The sequence below is a fragment of the Balaenoptera borealis genome (assembly GCF_965194805.1).
Source record: "Balaenoptera borealis genome assembly, chromosome: 1".
NCBI classification, from domain to species: Eukaryota; Metazoa; Chordata; class Mammalia; order Artiodactyla; family Balaenopteridae; genus Balaenoptera; species Balaenoptera borealis.
The window spans coordinates 189976273-189996750 of NC_138860.1; the positions used below are offsets into that span (position 1 = coordinate 189976273).

Consider the following 20478-nt stretch of genomic DNA (forward strand, 5'->3'; position numbering starts at 1 on the left):
TCCCGCGGAGAAGGAAGGAGCAATGTCCTCCTTGGCAAGACCAGCAGCAGACCGTTGCCCTGGCCCGTTGGAAATTCACCGGGGAAAACGCTCGGCAACGTTACATGGGTGAAGTTTCTAGACACGTATGTTTTTTAAAAGGTAAATTATTCACCAAGGACATCCTCTGTTTGCAGAGACAATCAACATGTACTCAGGGCTGAATTTCCAGCCGAGTGCGTTTGTGTGTGTGTGTGTGTGTGTGTGTGTGTGTGTGTGTGTGTCCCTCTTGTTTCTTGCTTCTGAACAATAGAGAGACAGATGCCAGGCTGACCGCTGTCTGTTCTGCTTGGCGTCCCTCCGGACCCTGCACCAAACTCAGGCCAGCCGGGGTCACGCGTGGACCGTTCCAGCCTCGCTTGGCACTGCAGCGCTGGATTAACTTTTAAGAACTTTCTGCTTGTGGCGAAATGTTTCTGAGCAAAAACAACAGACGGAGAACCATCTATACCCAGCGCTACATTCCAATTATAACAGCGCCTGAGTCATCCACTCAGAAATAACGGGCTCTAATTTGTGAGCTGTTTAGCATACATTCTGAATGTTCTTCATTTGTGGTCAAGATGCACAGAAAGTCACTCAGCCCTGGGTCTCTTCCTTTTATTCCTGGGTCCCTCGTTGGTGGCACAAAAGATCAGGAAAGGAGGAAGAGAGGGGAGCAGGCAGTGGTCCTGGGGCTGCAGGAGCTGTAGGCAACGACTCGCCCGAAGCCTGTTGCTTTCGGCTGTGAATTCTCCTGGCCGTGAATTTGGTCAGCCTCTGCCCAGCGGGGGCACAGAAATCCTGCAGCTCTCCGGGAAGTGCCCAAAGCATGAGAAGCAGGGGCACTCAGTAAGACAGACGCTTGGCCCTCTGGTTAGCAAGAGGGACTCAGTGTGCTGGCCCCGGCGTGCCAGCCCCGGCTGTCCAGTTAAGCTGGGGGAAGTGAAGACAGTGACGCAGACAGTGTGGCTGCCGTGATAGGGGGGTGCTGGGCCTGGACACAGGGCCATCTGGAGCTGCCTTCCTCACGCTCTCCTGGGCAGCGAAACGGAGGCAGGCGCAGGGCCAGGGAACAGGCTGGGGTGCTCGGGATGGTGGGGGGACGCCTCTGGGCTTGGCATCTGCATCGGGCTTTTCCACCTCTGACCCTTCGGCTTAGCTCATCTGTCTGGAAAGCATTTCGCTCTGATGGAAAGCAGCTGCCGGTTTGGAGGGGTGGGGAGGGAGCTGTGGCATCAGGAGGACAGAGGGCTGCTGACAGGGGCTGGAGGAGATTTGGGGGTCCCAGTGGAGGCCCTCGGGGCTGTCAGATCATCAGACCAGGACTTGAGCAAAGTCCCAGCTGGGGTCCTGATTCTCGGTACCCTAGGCCCCATCGCGAGCTGCAGGTAATAACCCAGAGCCTGCGAGGCAGGTGCTGGCCCTGCGGCCACAGTGCACGGGCGGTGGGCCAGGCTGAGCAGCCCAGCTGATGGGAACTTGGCTCGCCCCAGGCAGCAGGGGGCCAGAGGGAGGACAAAGAGAGAGCCAACAAATGATTTCACAAACAAAAGCTGACTTTTGGAAACCCGATGCAGGCGAGTGGATGATTTGATTACAGCCAGTCTTTAAAACTGAAGCCAGCAGCCTTGGCTGAAGAGGGCTTTTACATAATTGAGTAGGAAAGTTCACTGCCAAGATGGGAAGAGCAGCTCCCTGCAGCGCTCAGCTCAGCAGACCCTGCTCTCCCCAGCTCCTGAGAGGCCCTGAATTCCCTGCAGCCCTAATTGCACCATTAAGATGTGAAAATATCAGGCATGTGGGGCTGCCTGCACTTCGCGGGCGCGGCAGGAGAGCCCCCTGGACTACAGCTTAATCACGGCTCTCGCCCAACGCAGCCTCTTTGGCACCAGAGGGGCTGTGGTCATCTTGCTGCTTGAACACACGGGAGTTTAGCAAGTGACCAAATGTTCTGTGATTCTGGCCCCGTGAAAACACTACCTCCCCACGCCGTTTGCAGTTTAGAAAAGCAGGCAGAGTGGGAGGTGCAAACCCTCTGGGGAGCAAGAAGCTCCGGCTCGTCCCAGGGAAGCTGGGCTTGGCCGGCACCGCTTTTTCCCGTGAGAAAAGGCACGTACTTGCCCGCCGCGTAGACTTCTGCGGTATCGAAGAGGTTGATGCCATTGTCGTAGGCCAAGGTCATTAGCTGCTCTGCCATCTGAAACGAGAAAACCGGGGCTGCTCACAGGCGGCACCATCTTGCCAGCCCAGGGGGAGGGCCCGGAGGCTCCAGAGCACAGCCTCTTGGCCCGGGAAGACCCCCCGTGTGCCTAGGCGGCCCTGTCCCCGCCGCAGGACAGGCTTGGAAGCAGCTCAGTCACAAACCCATAGAGAAGAAAGAAGACAGAATGAATGCAGAAACAGCTTCTGGATTGTGAATTTCTTGTGAGCAGGGACCCCACCCATTAGGTCATCTCAGGGCTTAGCACCTGTGCTGAGTTGAATCATGTCCCCCAGATTCATGTCCACCCAGAACCTCGGAATGTGACCTTATTTGGCAATGGGGTTTTTGCAGATGTAATTAGTTAAGATGAGGTCATACTGCATTAGGGTGAGTCCTACATCCAACATGAGTGGTGTCCTTATAAGAGGAGACACAGACACACAGGGAAGAGGCCATGTGAAGATGGAGGCGAAGGTTAGGGTAATGAGCCTGCAATCCAAGGAATGTCAAGGACTGCCAGCCAGCAGCAGAGCTGGGAGACAGGAACAGAACTCCTTCAGAGCCCTGGAGGCAGCGCGGCCCTGCGGACACCTTGATTTTGGACTTCTGGCCTCCAGAACTGCGACAGAATAAACTTCTGTTGTTTTACGCCACCCAGTTTGTGGGACTTTGCTCCGGCCGTCCTGGGAAACTAACACAGCCCACAACAGGAGCGTGAAAAATCTTGGCAGAATAAATCCTCTTCAAAAGCTGTGGCTAGAATGTGCCTGTGGTGCTGCATCCCTCTGAATTCTTCCCGGCAACGGCATGAGGGTGAAATTACTGTTTGCAGATGGAGAAACTGCCATCCTCAGCTAGCCCTCTGGCCTTGGCCCTGCTTCTCCAGTGCCTTGCGGACCGGGGTGGATGAATGGCAGCCGGTGGGCAGTCGGGGCGAGGATCCGAGGCAGCCTGCCTGCAACTGACAGCCTCCTCCAAGATGCAGTGGACAATGAACTCTGCTGGCCCGCTGGACGGTGCAGGCGTCCGTCTGAGCCTGCAGGGGTCACAGATGCAAACTCCCCCACCAGCCACTTCTCGAAGCTCAGCTCAGAGCCCCAAGCCTCCCTCCCAGTAGCTAGCCCAGGGTGCGGTGAATACTACTTAACCCTCAAAAACTGCACGACAGAAGGCCAGCCAGCCAGGTGCAGCTTCTAGGAGCTTCTCCCAATACCAAACGCAGAAGCCCCACCGGCCAGGCAGGTAAGGAGAGGGAGGCTGGTGCCTGGTGAGGGTTAGTAGGGTGGAAGGGGGCTCAAACACTGCCAGGTGTGTCCAAATCCTTTTATTTTTCAAGAGAAGCCAGAAATCCAGGATATCGGGGAGGGGGGTAAGTTCTGATTTTCAAACGTTGGCAATGAACCCCAAAGGTTTCAGAGGATGAACAGGCCAAAGCTAACCCCCGTCAGTCAGCTGCTGTCTTCCGACTAGGAAAGCTCATTGATGGAGCAGTTTTCTGGATCCGTCTGCGGGGCGGACTGGCTCCTCTCCTCCTTCCTCTGGCTCAAGTGTAACAATGTAGCCGAAGCACCCCTGCATCCTCCTCGGAGCCCTTCCTCCCTCCTCCTCCTCCTTTCTTTGCCTCCAGAGCTCCAGGCACACCAGGCTCCTTCCCTGGTTATCCCGCCTTCACCCTTACTTTTCCGGGATGTGTCCCACCAGGCCGCCGGAGCTCTGCCCAGGAGAGGACCATGTGCTGGGCCCCGCAGGTTACGCAGATGGTTTCGGCGTGCACGCTGTCTTCTGGGAGGGTTCTGAGAGAGGTGACCCAGGGCCAGCGCTTTGATTTTCATATTTCAGACACACACATATTTTCTTATGTCCCCATCGTGCTCACAGGGAGGGTACCACACTGCAAGTATTCTTTTGCATTTTGCTTTTTTCTCTTACAATACATCCTGGAAATAGACCCATATCAGTTCGTGGAGATCTTCTTCATTCCTTTAAAAATTTTTTTTAAAAATCAGGGTAAAATATACATAAAATTTACCATTTTAACCTTTTTTTTTTTTTTTTTTTTTGCTGTGCCACGCAGCATCTTAGTTCCCTGACCAGGGATGGAACGCGTGCCCCCTGCAGTGGAAGTGCCCAGCCTCAATCGCTGGACCGCCAGGGAAGTCCTCTAACCATTTTTAAGTGTACACTTCAGTGGCATTAAGTAGATTCACACTACTGTGCAACCATCCCCACTGTCCATCTCCAGAACTTTTTCATCGTCCCAAACTGAAATTCCGTCCCCATTAAACACTAGCTCCCCATCCCCTCCCCCAGCCCCTGGCCCCCACCCTCCTAGTTTCACTCTCTATGATTTTGACTCCTCTAAGTACCTCACATAGGTGGAATCATACAGTCTTTGTCCTTCTGTGACTGGCTTACTTATTTCACTTAGATGCCCTCAAGCTTCATCCGTGGTGTAATGTGGCAGAATTTACGGGGCTGGGTTTTGAAGGGTGGTTAGGAGTTTGTCAGGCAGGCAGGAGGAGGGCAGGTGGAGCAGGGGCCGTTGCAGGCAGTAGGGCCGGTGTGTGCCGAGGAGCACAGCCTGCTGTACCTGCTGCACCTGTGGTCTTGCCCGTCCTGTGCTCAGGTCAAACACCTGGCCACCCTCCACTTGGCTTTCTCTCAATCCAGCATCAAAACCTTTAGCCAGTCCTATCAGCTCCCGCTTGCAAACGGATCTGGAATCTGACCGCTCCTGCCTACCTCCAACCGGGCCCATCTGGTCCAAACTGGAGCATCCCTCAGCTGAGTTTTTGCGGTAGCCCCCTAACTCTCTCTGCCTCTGTCTGTGCCCCTGCCACCCCTGCTAGGCAAACTGTGGTCCACAGACCAGCAGCATCAGTGTCAGAGATGCAGAATCCCAGGCTCCGCCCCAGACCTGCCTCATCAGAATCTGCATTTCCAGCAGATCTCCAGGGACTCGCGCACACGTTACGGTCTGAGAAGCACCTCCACCGGCCATACTCAGTGCAGCAACCAGACTGAGCCTAGTGAGACCTAAGTCAGGGCAACCTTCCTCTTTGCTAAAATCCTCCAGTGGCTTCCATGCCACGAAGGGTCAAAGCCAAAGTCCCCACCAGATCTGCTCCCTCACCTCTGACCCCATCTCTTGACACCCCTCCCGCCATGGCCTCACGCAGGTGGGCACACACCTGTCCCCTTGGGCTGGAACGCTCTTTCTCTGGATCACCAGGTGGCTCATTCCCTCACCCCCTCCTTCCTGGATCGTCCTGTGCAAACCAGGAGCCAACACCCCAGTCCTTCTTTCTCTGTTTTCCTGTTCTCTGTGGTTGACTAAATAGTGGTTCCCCAAAGATATCAGGTCCCTGGAACCTGTGAATGTTACCTTAGGTAGAAAAAGGGACTTTGCAGATTTGATTAAATTAAGAGAGATTCTCCTGGATGAGCTAAGTGGGCCCTAAATGCCACCACAGGTGTCCTTACAAGACGGAGGCGGTGGGAGATTTGACACTGACAGGGGAAAGGGATATGACCACAGAGGCAGAGGCTGGGGTGATGCGGCCACGAGCCGAGGACTGCAGGCAGCCCCCAGACACTGGAAGAGGCAGGAAGGACCCTCCCCTGGAGCCTCCACTGGAAGCGCGGCCCTGCTGACACCTTAATTTCAGCCCAGTGATGCTGATTTTGGACATCTGGCCTCGAGAACCGTGAGAGAATAAATGTCTGTTGTTCTAAAGCACACAGCTGGTGGTAATTTGTTATAACAGCCACAGGAAAGGAATGCACTCTCCATCGTATGTTTAACCCTCGGAGATAAGATGTGCTTATGATCTGTGATCTGTCCCCCTCTCCAGACAGAGAGCAGCCCGTGGGCAGGGACCTGGAGCTCGGCAGGTGCTCAGCTGGCATGAGCTGAATGGAGGAAGAAAGAAAGACGTGAACACAATCCTAAGTACACCCAGGACAGTGCCTGGGTGACTATGGACAGAAAGAGAATGGGGGAATATGGGAATTTTCAGGGCTGATTTCTGATTTTTGGACTGCTATGATTTGGGTGTAATTCCTCTTCCAGGTTTTTCTATGTGACTATATGCTTTTTCCCTGCAACACTGCAACTCTGACATACACATGGCTGTCTCTGCTGTTTTCCGTGCTCTCTCATCATGGTTCTGTCCCCTTGTCAGTCATCAAAACATGACTTCTAAAGACTTCTGCTCTGTGGGTGCATCCTGCGTTATGTAATGGAGCTTCTATTTGGTGGCTTTTCAGTTATTTCCAATGTCAAGAGTCCCAGAGGCTGGAGGCAGAAGGAACCTCAGAGGACATGTGGGCCACCTCCTGTCACCCCCTCCCAGGGGACAGGGAGGCCATCCTGCCCCCGCACGGTTCCCCAGAGCTGAGAGCTGGCTGTAGGCTCTGAGGCATGGAGCCCAGGGAGGATCCCTCTTCATCCCTCTCCAGGTGTGACCTTGGGCACCTGCTCAGTCTTGAGGCTCTGCTTCCACGGAATGGACAATAAAACACCTACCTCCTTGGTTGATAGAGGATTGAGAGCCATGATAAATGTAAAGTTCAGCCACTATTCTTATTAAATTCTTATTGCCCAGGCTGCTGGGAACATGTGCCCGAGGGGGAGTTTTCCACCTGAGCAGCTGTGTGAGGTCACAGAAAGGGCACTGAACCGGAGTTTGGAAACCTGATTCTGTCCGGGGCAGCTCCGGTACTTGGCCACGTGATCTTAGGTTTACTAACACTGTCTGCTCCCCGTGTCCCTGCCCAGCCCACAGAAGCCTCCCTCCCTGGGACGACAACCCACAGATATTTGCAGATGGTGCTGTGACCCCACAGGACCGGGGACGGCAACCCTTTTCTGTAAAGGGCCAGAGGGTAAATATTTTAGGCTTTTCGGATGGTCTCTGTGGCAACCACTCCACTGTGCCCTCACAGCATGAAAGCAGCCACAGACCATATGTAAACGAACTGGCGTGGCTGCCTGCCAATAAAACTTTATTTACAAAAACGGGCTGTGGAATTCATAGAGGCAGAGAGTGGATGAGAGGTTAGCTGGGGCTGAGGGGTTATTGCTTAATGGGTACAGAGTTTCTGTTTGGGGTGATGAAAAATGCTGGAAATAGACTGTGGTGATGGTTGCACAGCAAAGTTAATGTACTTAACGCCGCTGAACTGTATATTTAAAAAATGGTTAACATGGTACATTTTATGTTATGCTTATTTTATCCACAAGAAAAGTGGTTAAAATGGCAAATTTTACGTTTCATATATTTAAGAAGAAAGAAAAAAGAAAAACAAAAACAAAACAAAAAAACCAGGCTGGGGACCAGATTTGGCCCCCAGGCCATCACTTACTGACATTTCCTGAGTCCTGCCGGGGAACGCCACTTTGCCATAGTAAACCCGCCAGTTCCTTGTTTCTGTGTCTCTCTGGCATCTGGGCGTGGCATCTTGCACACAGGAGGTAACTCTAGAAACAGGACTGTGTGTCTGGATTCTGTGGCATGCCAAACGCCTTCCTTCGGACATGAAGTTAGTGTTCCGGGTGGGGTCACCCAGCTGGAGTGAAGCCCCGGCCTGGGGCCGCTCTGGGTTTGGGCAGCACACGTGTTCCTCTGCAGCCCAGGAGGGTCCTTGCTTCCTGTGGCGCCAACCCCGCTGGTGCAGACCAGGCAGCCAGCTGAAGAATAAAATCCAGGCATTCTTCCCCTGACCCGTGGAGAGGTGGGCCCCTCAGACTTGATGTGTTGATTGTTTGGGATACTAACCGTAGGGTTTAATAGGAAAATTCCGCTGGCTCGTTCACTCAATCATTTTCACCTGCCAGGACCTTTTAGAACCCTGAATCTGTCATGTACTGTATCCGCCGTCCTCCCAGCTTTGTGTCATCTGGAAACGACTTCCATCATCTTCATACATGTCACCATGTCCCTGATGGAGCCACGGTGGAGGCCGGAGCCAGCTGTGGCTGTCATTGGATCATTAATCAATACTCTTTGGGTGTAATGGATCTGTTGGTGAAAAAGTCACCTAATTGGACGGTTACCATCCGGCCACTTCTCTATATCTTTCCCACAAGGACAATGCACACAGCGTAGCTAATGCCATTAGGAAATGAAGTCACATCCTCCACAGAATTCTTCCACATTGAAAGGGTAACAGGCGAATTAGACACCACTTATTTGGGGTAGACCACGTGGGCTCCGGGGCTCCAACCTCCTAAGTGCTTGGAACCAATCTGGTGGCTGAAGGTGAAACAATTCCCTGCATCTTAAAAACTCCTGACTTTACCTGAGATAGCCCCCAGAACCTTAAAGCCAGGGCAAATAGTTCTACAACAGCTACCATCATGAAAGAAAAAGGAACAAGAATGCAAATTAAATGCATCTAGATTTTGATGGAAGCCAAGCTTTCCCTTTGAAAAATAACTGAGCAATCACAGTTACAAGGTCTCAAGTGAACTCACTTATTCACTTTTAAATGCAATCTTTCCAATAGGAAGTAGAGCAGACACGAAGACAGCTTCTTGTGCAGAGGTTCAGAGCTCTCTGAGCAAAACCACTGTTCCCACTTCCACAATATTCACTCCCTGCCCAGAAGTGCACACCAGCCTGGGAACACTGTCTTCTCCAGGACAGACGCTGGCTGCACTGAATCCCAGTTGTGGAGAGAGAAGCCCCAGCAAGTACATCCCACGGCAGTGCATCCCATTAACGATGGCTATGGGGCACGCGCAGTTAGGAGCTTGGTCAAACGTTCATCTACTCGGTCTTTGGTTTGCAGCAAAATTTCCAGGATCTGCATTCTAAATGACCTCCACAGATATTTACTGATGTTTCAAATTCACGTGGGCATCCTCTGTAGGAGTGGCAAAGAATTGCATCGGGCTTGATGATTTGGAAAATGTGCTCTCCCTGAATTCCTCTGGCTAACCGTGGGATAGGTGTTATGCGGGTGAGGAACCTGATTTCTGGGACTTTCAGGGACTTGCTGAAGCCCCCGTGCACCCAGCTGCTGGGTGTTGGCGCCACTGCGGCACTCACCCTTCCTGTTGTCCCCCAGGGCACCCTGGAGAAACAGTAAGAGGGGAGCCAAGGCGGCTGCCCTGAGCACTGGCTACCTGGTGCATTTCACATACTTTACCACGTGCCTGGGCATGGGCGGCCCTCCCCGGGGCCTGGGGGAACGAGGGAGCCCATCTTACCTCGTCGGTGATCTGGCCTCCGAAGGTCACCCACGTTCCTGATGGGAGAGACACAGGCTCAAGTCAGAGAATGGCCCCGGGCAGCCCAGTTCTCCCCAGGGAGCTTGGACCTCGGGCTGCAGGGCGCAGGGGGCAGCCACAGGCCACCGTGCCGCGCTGCGGGAGCGTGTGCTTGGCACGCGTGGACACCTGGCCTTCGGGGCATGTCTCCCTCTCTTGGAGCCAAGGAACCAAGGGGACAGTAAGTGCCCAGAGCAGGCAGCTGGCTGCAGGGCTTTGACGCGCTCGTTGGCGCTCAAGCCGCTGCAGCTCCTATTCCAGGGACACGCCGCGGGCAGCGGGACCGGGGCTGTCTCCCTGAAGATGTGCAGGGCTGACAGCCGTGCCCTCGCGCTTGCTGGGCGGTGTGTGTGTGCGTGTGTGTACGTGTGCACCGTGGAGGTGGAGAGACAGCGTGTTCTGGGAACAGAGCTCATATCTGGCAAAAGAAGAAAAAGGGCAAAATCTGACTGCCCTTCATGAGGGACTCTGTCACGTAAGGAAGGAAGATGCTGGCACCCGGGGGCAGGGGGCTTGCCTGATTTTCTGCTGCTGGGCAGTGGGCTGTGTGTGCAGAGGGCCCTGGTACTCGCCTCACTTCCCCTGCTAAGGCTGCATCTCTGTTCTCCTCCCTCTCGTTGGCCCCTCCCCCACTGCCTCTTGGTTACCATGGCAACCGAGCCTCTTCCCTCCCCCCCCAATCCTGGCTCTGGGTACAGCTCCCTCCTCCACCCCCAGCCTTCCTGCCACCCCCGCTTCCTTGCGCACCACGGGACCAAGAGGACCCCACACTCACCGAGCCCCAGGCAGGAGACCCGGAGGCCCGACTTGCCCAGGTTCCTGGAAGACAAACGTGGCGTGAGTTCTCAGCGGCCAGGGCAGAACCCATTGTTTCTACTGCCCAGCCTCCCGAACCGCCCACCCACCTCTTTTGAGGCTGGGAAGGTAAGGGATCCTTTGGAGAGAGGCCTGCTGCTCGCCCACCCTGGGGGTAAAGGGCCCACCAGGGCAGAGCCACGTTGCTGGGACAGGCCACGCTGTGACCAGGGCAGGGCCCCGGGAGCCACCTCGGGGAGAGAACATGGACTGGACCCCATCTTATTCCATGGGCTGAAACAAGATTGGTTCAGGCCTTGTGGCCCCGGATGCAGGGTGTCCTCTTGTAAGAAGCTTCTCTTTCCATTTCTTTAGTGTCACGTCTGCGGTTTTGTGTATCTTCACTCCCTCTCTCCGAGGAGCGGAGGAGAAATTAGTCCCACATCACCTGGGCCACACAGCCCTGGGCCCTGTCTCTCTGCAGGAGGAAGTGGAGGGAGATGAGAGCCCTGTTGAAGGGCACTGGTGCCCACAGCAGGCCTGACCCCCAGCCAGGGCCGCTCAGGAGGGCGAGAGCCAAGATCCCCTGGCAGCACACGTCCTGATCAGACCCAGGGGCTGCAGCTGCGCTGACTGTCCAGGGCTCCATCACAGGCCCGCTGAGGCGCCTGCCAGATGGGGCACATGCTGGGGTCCACGTGGGTGAGCGGCAGGCTGTCGTTAATGTCCTCAGGAGGTCATGGAGGGCAGCAGTGCCCTGCTGAGGACGCCGGTCCGTCCTGGGCTGTCCGTCCTGCACAGGCTGCCTGGGAGCCTTCAGGGCCGCAACAGGCCGGTGTCACTGACGCCCTGACAGGTGCTTCCCTTTTCCTGATGTTCCCATTTTACAGAATAGCACACTGGACCTGCCTGGGAGCAGAGGAGCTGGGGTTTCACGCAGGCTCTGAGAACATGCTCCCTGCCGCAGCGGCATGCTCCCGCAGCCCCGGCCCTTTGTGGGAGCTGCCCGGATGGTGAGGTTGCCAAGTGGCAGAGCAGGAGCCCACTTCCCTCGTGAGATCCCACTGCTGGCATCCCGGTCCTGGGACCAGCCCAGGGTGCGATACCCTTCTAGGCAGTGGGAAGCCAGAGAGCTGTGAGAGCTGCAGTGGGTGAACCCCAGCCTCCTTCCCTAGGGCCGTCCGGCATTTCTAACTTCAGTGGATGCTGTGTCCTGTTTTTCTACCCTATGTGGCCCCTGGGAAGCAGGTGTGGGGCTGAGCGGGACCTGCCCTTCTCTGACATGGGCCTGCTATGACCTTCTGCAGCCTGGGTTTCCCTGGTTACAAGATCCCTGGACGCTGCCCACATTACAGGTGGTGGTTGGTCGGGGGTGGATAGAATAAACTTGTAAGCGGTTTGATAACAGTTTGTCACCAAATTTAAGTACTTCTAAATTGCCCAGCTTTCTTGTTAAATTTCCCATTAAAACCAGCCCAGCCACCGGCCCACTGTTCCTACAGGGAATGCTGGGATATTTCCCTGAGGACATAATCACAGCTGGTTTCTTTTTCGGGGAGGGGAGCAGATCGGCAGTGGCTACAAGCAGAGGCTCTGAAGCTGGAGTTCAAATTCTGCTTCAACCTTCCTGGCTGTATGCCTGCCCCTGGGCATGTCATGTAACTGCCTGATGCCTCGGTGGGCTCATCTGTAGAATGGGCTCGAGATGCTGCCACTCTCAGGGGGTGGCCATGAGGATGAAATGGGATAACACATGTGCCTGGGGCACAGGGTCACAGAGAGCACAGAACGGGGGACAGCAGCCTTTTCCTTATACGAGAAACAACAATGGACAAATCCAACAGGCTTTAAATGTTACCATGTTAAAAAGGGAACTGAAGTTTCCCCTTGGTTTTTTTCCCCCTATAAATCAGTGAAATATTCTACTAGTGCCCTCAGCATTGCTTGCGTATTCCGGCCCAGAGACACTAGGTTTGTGACCCTAGAAAGAGGCACGATTTGTAACTATGTGAGGCGATGGACGTTAACTAAACTGTCTGTGGTGATTGTTTCACAACAGGTAAATGTATCAGCCCGTTATGTTGTACCTTAAACTTACACAATGTTATGCATCAATTATATCTCAAAAAAAAAAAACCTGGGAAAATTCTTGAATATTCTAGAATATTCTTGATTTAGCTTCAGATTTGCTATGAGAGATTTCAAATACAATATGCATGAAATTCAAGGGCTGAGTAGTCAAACACATTCTTCAAAAGTTTTCTTATAAAGTTTAAATCATGCTTGGATTGATGTCACTTGCTAAGTAGAGAGTAAACTTGTGTATTCTTGTGTATAAGGAAATTGGAATTAAAAAGGAATTAAAAAAGAAAGAAAGAAAAGCACAATGGCATCACCAATAGACCCTGCATCAGGCCAGCTCCATTTAGCAGATTAGGTAAATTTTCTCACACTGGCTAGAAAACGCTTGTGGTGAGAAATTAGAACGTTGCTTATGAGCAGTCTGGTAATGGAGCAAAAAGGACTAAAAGTTGTAATCAGCGGTCTTAACAATTTTGGGGTCACAGACCCCTTTGAGACACTCCTTGCCTGGAAATGCTCACAGACACAAAAACCTTCAGAACCTTGTTTGCAATGCCCGGGCATTCGAAGGCCTGGGTACGTGGTCTAGATAAATCCGGTGCCGGAAGGGAGGCTGAGCCCCTGCCTCTGCAAAACCACCCCCGTGTGTGATGGTGGGGGAGCAATTTCCTGGCGAGGCTCTGTTGAAGGTCAAGTTCTAGGCATGTCCTCCTGCAACCGCCCTTCGTCACCGTGGAAACAAGTGCTGGCACGTGCTGCGTGTTCAGGGGATGGGCGGCTTTAGCAGCAGACAGGTGAGGACACAGGACAGCAGGCTGAGCCCGCCTGTGTCTGTGCCTGAAGACAGGTGACACCCCTCGCCCACCAGAAGGGGCTCCGAGTTTCCTCGGACGGACGCAGGGTGTTTGGTGATGCAGCTGCTGCCCCACCCACCGCCCACAGGAATAATTTAGCAAAACTAGGACACCAAGCGATGCTGCAATTACCCCGCTCAAGTTGTTAAAATGATGGTATTAGTTCTGCCATCCGCTGCCAGGCCTCGGGAGAAGGAACGAGAAGGGACAGGGTATCTCAGGGCTAGGAGCTTTAGAAATACGGCAGCTCGGTGGGGGTGGGGCGAGCTCAACAGATCACAGCCTCGGGTGGACCAGGGCTGGTGACACGCTGCCACTCGAAACTTTCAACACGCGAAGATCGTTTCCTACAGCTTTTCCTCCTCTAATTAAAACCTGACATCATGATAAAATAGGTGGCTAAATCTCTCAACCCCAATAACGTTAGTCTTTATTAATTTGCCTCATGTCCCTCCTGGGGTCTGGAAAAATGGCTAATGAGGACTCAGGGATTTAACCTTTGCTGGAGGAAGACAGTTGACGCCCATCACGCAGCCCCCCGACACGCTGCACCCCTAAACACTGCACCTCAGACTCCGGGCAATTACAAATCCTGTAAAAATAGCTGTTCAGGGCCTTTAATGTCAGCCATCTGGGCGGAGGATAAAAATATGATCAGGTGATGGAAAGCAACGGGGTCTTGATGAGCTGGCTTGACGGACAGGGTTGCCAGGGCCTTTTCTGGTTGGTTGTCACCCTGCGGGGGATTATCTGTTTTCAGCCCCCAGGCTCCAGGCTCCCTAAGGACAGGCCTGGACTTCCAGGTCTTTGCTATCAGACTGTAGCTGGCAGCTGCAGGGTCCCAGGGGTGCTTGTTGGTGTAACGTGGGGCTGAGAAGTCCAGGCCCTGGGGCCAGACCCTCAGGATCAAATGCTGGTCCCTCTCCTTGCTCGCGGGGCTTGGTGTACCCCTTCCCCCGCACTGAGCACCCCTGGCAAGAATGTGGCACCCTGGTGCAGGCCACACACCTTCAGCCTCACTGTGAAGGGCCAGCTTCTGAAGGAGGTGGAAGAATTGGGGCAGATCTGGATCAGGTCCCCTGCAGCCCCTACCTGCGTGCACCCTGGCTGTGGCCCTGGGACAGTCATTATGGAGCAACCCCGTGAGACAGGCACCCCAAGGCAGGCACCTCATGCTCAGCGAGGGGAGCCAGTGGTTTGGATTCTGGCTCCCATTTCAGCTGGTATGAGACTACACATCCTACAGGGAAATGAACCCACCTTCCTCCTGCCACTGCCAAGAAAAGCTCCCCAGGCCCTGCCATGTGTAAGGACGGGCGGGGGCCCCCCAGTGTGGAGGAGCTGGGGCTGGGATCTGAACCCATATCCTCAGACTGCAAACTCTCTGGCCCAACGAGCACCTCCCTTTACTGCCTGTCTTGCCCTCCCTGCCTCCACATGTGCCACACGCACACACGTGCACATGCATGCGCTCACACACAGACGCACACACGGAGATGTGCACACACACACAGGTGCACACACGGAGATGCGCACTCACACACAGGTGCACACACAGATGCACACACAGAGAGCTGCGCACTCACAGGTGCACACACAGAGACGCGCACACGGAGAGATGTGCACACACAGGTGCACACATGGAGACGCACGCACGGAGAGATGCACACACACACAGGTGTACACACAGATGCACACACGGAGAGATGCGCACTCACAGGTGCACACATGGAGACGCACGCACGGAGAGATGCACACACACACAGGTGTACACACAGATGCACACATGGAGAGATGCACACACACACAGGTGTACACACAGATGCACACACAGAGAGATGCGCACTCACAGGTGCACACACAGAGACGCACGCACGGAGAGATGCACACACACACAGGTGCACACACAGATGCACACACAGAGAGATGCGCACTCACAGGTGCACACACAGAGACGCACGCACGGAGAGATGCACACACACACAGGTGCACACACAGATGCACACAGAGAGATGCGCACTCACAGGTGCACACACAGAGACGCGCACACGGAGAGATGCGCACACACAGGTGCACACACGGAGACGCACGCACGGAGAGATGCACACACACACAGGTGTACACACAGATGCACACACGGAGAGATGCGCACTCACAGGTGCACACATGGAGACGCACGCACGGAGAGATGCACACGCACACAGGTGTACACATGGAGACGCACGCACGGAGAGATGCACACACACACAGGTGTACACACAGATGCACACATGGAGAGATGCACACACACACAGGTGTACACACAGATGCACACATGGAGAGATGCACACACACAGGTGTACACACAGATGCACACATGGAGAGATGCACACACACACAGGTGTACACACAGATGCACACACGGAGAGATGCACACTCACAGGTGCACACATGGAGACGCACACACGGAGACACACACACGGAGATGCGCACTCACACACAGGTACACACACACAGATGCACACAGAGAGAGATGCGCACACACAGATGTACACATGGAGAGATGCGCACACACAGACGTACACATGGAGAGATGCGCACACACAGATGCACACACACAGACGCACACACAGAGAGATGTGCACTCACAGGTGCACACATGGAGACGCACACACGGAGAGATGCACACACACACAGGTGTACACACAGATGCACACATGGAGAGATGCACACTCACAGGTGCACACATGGAGACGCACACACGGAGATGCGCACTCACACAGGTGCACACACACAGATGCACACAGAGATGCACACACGGAGACGCACACACGGAGATGCGCACTCACACAGGTGCACACACACTGGTGCACACACACAGACGCAGTAATCTTAAGCCCTCAGGCTCTTTGACATATCTAATCCTCAGTGGATCTTAGGAGCTTGGGAGGGAATCATGTCAATAGCCACATTTTCCATTTACAGAGTGCTTCGTATTTTTGGAAATGGTCTCACTTGTACTAACTCCTTTGATATCCTAGGACTGACTTAAAAGTCCCAGCGGATAACACAAATCTAAACTAAAAAATAGATTCTGTTTACTCCTAGCCTTTGATTCCCACTGAACAAAAGATATAAACCACCAGAGCTTCTAGAAGAGAGAATTCTGCTCTGGACTGTCCTCACTGAATTTAGAGAATGGGAACAAAAGCCTTGTACCCCAGACGCCCATAAAAGAACGTCAAATGTCCCCCAAGGACCAGGGAAGGAAAGGATACGGGTGGAGACGCAGAAGGACCCAGTTATTCCAGAATTTGTCTCAAGGACACCTGGGACTTAGGACACGGCTCCTTCACATGAGGTCCAACTTCCGGGCACTGGTTTTGTTTTAAGCCACACTGCTCAGTTGTTAAAGATCCATTCTCTCAATACTTTTCAAGTCGGCACCAACACCAGCTAGAAACCCAGGCATTCTCCTCAAACACAACCAGATTCTTCTGTGGCTTTTTCTGAGGCTGGTGGCCTGTGAGATTTGAGTCACTGAGAGCAGGGTTGGGAACCAGGGACCTAACTTAGCTTTTCCAGCTCATGCAGACGGTTTGTTGTAAGAACCCCCCTTTCCCCAGTAATACCATTCTGGAAGCGCTAAAGGCTCTAAGTGAAGAGAAACTCATGAATGAGAAAAGCTAGACCTCCAGCCTGGTGACCCACAACCCTGCCCTCGCGGACCCTTGGTACGAAGCCAGCCCTCCTTTTCCACGCGGGTACATTCACCGGCCATCCGAGCCAGGCCCTGGATGGAGCAAGGGGGGCATGCAAGGAACAGCAGGAAGGCCCCTGCCCCCTGACACTGGTGCTTTGCACGCTCTCCACGTACCAGTCACGGCGAGCGCACCCAGAGTAGGTGGGGACTGGGCCGAAGCAGAGGGACACACAGCAGCCTGGATTGAGCCCTTAGCAGGGAACTCCAGCTGCTGCTTTGTGCCCTGTGGAGCATTAGCCCTGCCTGTAGAGGAGCCCAGGCCTGGGGTCGGGCTCAGTTGCGGGGGGAAGATTTAACTCTATCACATGGTTCACCCAGTATCCCTGACTATTAAACTGAGGTTTGTCAAGGCGGCTTAGCTGCAAAGGCATCAGACCACCCACGGGGCATCATTGGGGCCTGTGTGCCCAGGGGGAGGGCAGGGGTCTGTGGCCAGTGCCCCGGGGTTCCCAGAAAGAGGAAGCTTTACCTGGAGTCCAATAATGGGGGGGCCCAGCTATAGTGACCCCTCCCAAGAAAGGAAACAAACGGGCAGAAGGAAAGAAAGACACCATCATCCCCTGCAGTCGGGAAGAAACGGGTGCCTGACCCTGAGCCTCGATTTTATTTCTCCCCCCATCTGCAAAGCTCCCCCAGACGGGGGTGGGAGGGCAGCCCCCGACCCGCACAGCCGCCCCGCGCCGCGTACCTATACTTCATCCCGGGCTGCATCACGCGGGCCTCGCCTGTGCTCAGGAGGCTCTGCACCGACAGCTGTCCCAGGCTCCGGGCCACCATGGCCACTGCGCGGAAGTGGCCGCGGGTGCCCAGGCTGGGGCTGCTGGCTGCCGGCCGGCCCAGCCGCTCCTCGGGGCCCCGGCCCTTGAGGCCGTGCTCCGAGCACACGAAGGACACCTGCATGTTTCCGGTGCTCAGCTCCGGGCCACGTCCCCCCTCCTTCCGGGCTCCGAAGTCACCTGCCCCTGGAAGCCCTGCTCCACCTGGGACAAGACTTTATCCCAGAAGGTGAAGAAGCCACCAGGCGTTGCTTCAGGAGTGCAGATTTCTGACGTAGAAAAAGCCTGTGTGCTCTCCGGGGGAAGGGGGTGAAATTTCCAGAAATGTGCTAGAAAAGACCTGATCAGATAGAGCTCAGGAATCGAGGGGTGGGGAGGCGGCCATTCCCTCTCCCTTCTCGGCGGATCCTTCCTCTGCCCCATCCTGGTCCGGCTCTGTCCGCCCGAGCCCCCAGCCCAGCTGTGTTCGGCAGGGCTGGGCTGCCAGCAACTCACGACCAATGAGCGACACCGCTGTCCCCTGACAGCAGGAGGAGGAGGGAGGGCGCCTCCCATCAGGGTGGCAGCCCAGGGGTTCGGGGAGCAGCTGCTTCTCCAGGCTTCCCCGAGTCTCCTGGAGGGAGCCTGGCGTCCACCCCCGGCTCTGCGCACTGTGGCTCTTGGGACTCCCACCAAGTTAACGAGGTGACCGGCGAGAGGCATGGGAGGTGCAGGAGGTGATTCATTATTAATGAAGCGGATGCACAAGCCGCCCCGATCGCCCTGGCCGATCCCCGGGAGGTCGGCGCCGGTGCTCCAGGCTAACAGCTGCTCAGCCAGGACCGGACGAGGCAGGCACTGCAGCCAGGTGGGCAGCTGAGGGTGCAGCCAGCTGGCCTGGCCAGCTCTGTCCCCTGGTGGTTCTCACCCAGGAAGGTGGGGCTGCCACCAGGGTTCAGCACAAGCAGTCAGATCACCAGAAATCTGGAGGAGAGAGGACCATTCTGTCTAGATGGTAATGACGCAGGTGACGTTAGGAAAGAAGCCCGGGGTCCAGGGACCAGAGAGACCTGAGAAGCTCCAGCACTCCGCACAGCACTTAGCTCTTGGCACATGCTCAATAAATACTTCTGGAGTGAATGAATGAATGAATGGATGGATGAATGGGTGAATGAATTGATGAATGAAGATCCCCCTGCTTTACCCCATCCTCCTTTCCCACACTCATGGGATCAGGATGAAGACAGAACAAAGCGCACGGGTTTCCTGAAACCCAGAGAGATGCCCCTGTTGGCAGGAAGGGCTGGCTTTGCCCTCTGACCCCGAGCAGGCCACTCTCACTCTGCAGGGTGGCCCTGGCCAAAGCTGCCTTTTGGATCTCATCTTGCCCTGTGGGAAGGGCTGAGAAAGCGTGGTGGATGGGAGGCAGGTGGTCAGGGGTCTAGCTCAGGCTCTGCTGCTAATTCGCTGTGTGATCCCAGGCAGGTGTCCTGCTTTCTCTGGGTCCCTGGGTATCCACTGACAGAATAAGGTGGCTGGCCTGAGGACCACGCCGTCCCTCCCAGCTTGGCTCTGCAGGAGCCTTCCACGCCTGCTGGCTGCCCACCCTATGCTCTGACGGGACCCAGAGAGGAATCCACCCAGAGATGTTCACGGTAGATGGTGGCTGGACTTGCTCTCAGCTCTGGCCCCGCCTTTCTGACACAGAAGTTAAGAATCAAACCTTGTTCCAGTCCCAGCCTCCCCGCTCCTGAGCTGGGCAGCCTCGGGCAAGTGACCCCCTCTCCGAGCCTCAGTGCTCTTGTGTCCAACGCAGGTCACAAAGACACGGCCAGATCACGCCTGCAAAGCACTCACACAGCTGGTCCTTGGGAAGCACTCCCACAGTCCCTCAGCAGAAAGGAGTGGCTTTCTGGCCATGGAGTTAGGATAGACCCCTGTGTGAGACCCTCCCCCATCCCCACCAGTAAGAATACCCCTTCTGTCCTCCCCGTGGCCTGACTTGGCAGCAGGAACCACCCCTGAGGTGGGGACCTGGACCTGGGGATAGAGGCCTGGGGAGGGCAGAGCTGGTGCCTTTGCCCAGGGGGCCCTGGCAGGTCACAGACGCTACCTGTGGAGGCCAGTGGGGCCCCTCAGGACCCACAGGCCGGCTCTGCCTTCCTCTTCCACCTGCCCGTAAAAACCTAGGGGCCTGGCTGGCCTGGGTCCCTGAGCTCAGGGTAGGGTGGGGTCCTCCCTGAGCCCCTTGGGTGGGTGGGGGGATGGGAAGGAGGAAGGACAGCCTGCAGTGCTGGCCCTTCCACCTGCTGAACCTCGCACTTGAAGACAACAGGTCCTGGCCCTCTGGAAGCCCACAGGCCTGCCAAAGAGGCTGCAGGTGGCAAAGACTCTGCCTGTGGCTCCTCCCCAGGCTCGTGGAGCTCATGTCCACGGCAGAGATGCTCAACCCCTGGCCAGGATGCTAGAGGAGCTTGTTGCAAATGCAGATTCCTGGGCCCCAACCACAGCTACTGAATCGGTAGCTCCGGGGCTGGGCCTGGGAAGCTGTGTTTTTATCAAGAGCTTTGAGTGGTGCTATGCACTGGCTGAGAGGTTGTGGAAATCCCCTACTTCATTCCACCTTCTACTGTCCTCTGTGCTCTGGCAAACTGTCAGATCCTACAAGGCCTGGCATCTTACTCTTCCTCAGGGGTTGCTCTTAACCAGATGGTGTGCTTTAAGCTTTAAGAGAGATCCACAAAGACTTA

At 55.1% G+C, this 20478-nt stretch overlaps 1 protein-coding gene and 1 long non-coding RNA gene across 6 annotated transcripts in view; one reads left to right on the top strand and one right to left on the bottom strand.

Annotated features, from left to right (window-relative positions):
• KCNAB2 (potassium voltage-gated channel subfamily A regulatory beta subunit 2) overlaps nucleotides 1–20478 on the bottom strand; it is a 97992-nt gene that overhangs the window by 16426 nt on the left and 61088 nt on the right. For 3 of the 5 annotated variants that reach the window (XM_082398760.1, XM_082398759.1, XM_082398758.1), the window contains 3 exons: nucleotides 10276–10319; nucleotides 9441–9478; nucleotides 2139–2218 (listed from right to left, as the gene is read on the bottom strand). In XM_082398760.1, coding sequence (XP_082254886.1) covers nucleotides 2139–2218; nucleotides 9441–9478; nucleotides 10276–10319 — 162 coding nt within the window. The other 2 variants (XM_082398762.1, XM_082398761.1) reach the window with 2 other exon arrangements.
• On the top strand, nucleotides 3347–9399 carry LOC309631919. Its single transcript, XR_014246644.1, has 3 exons — nucleotides 3347–3466; nucleotides 4299–7111; nucleotides 9020–9399. It is a non-coding gene; the product is annotated as an uncharacterized lncRNA (long non-coding RNA).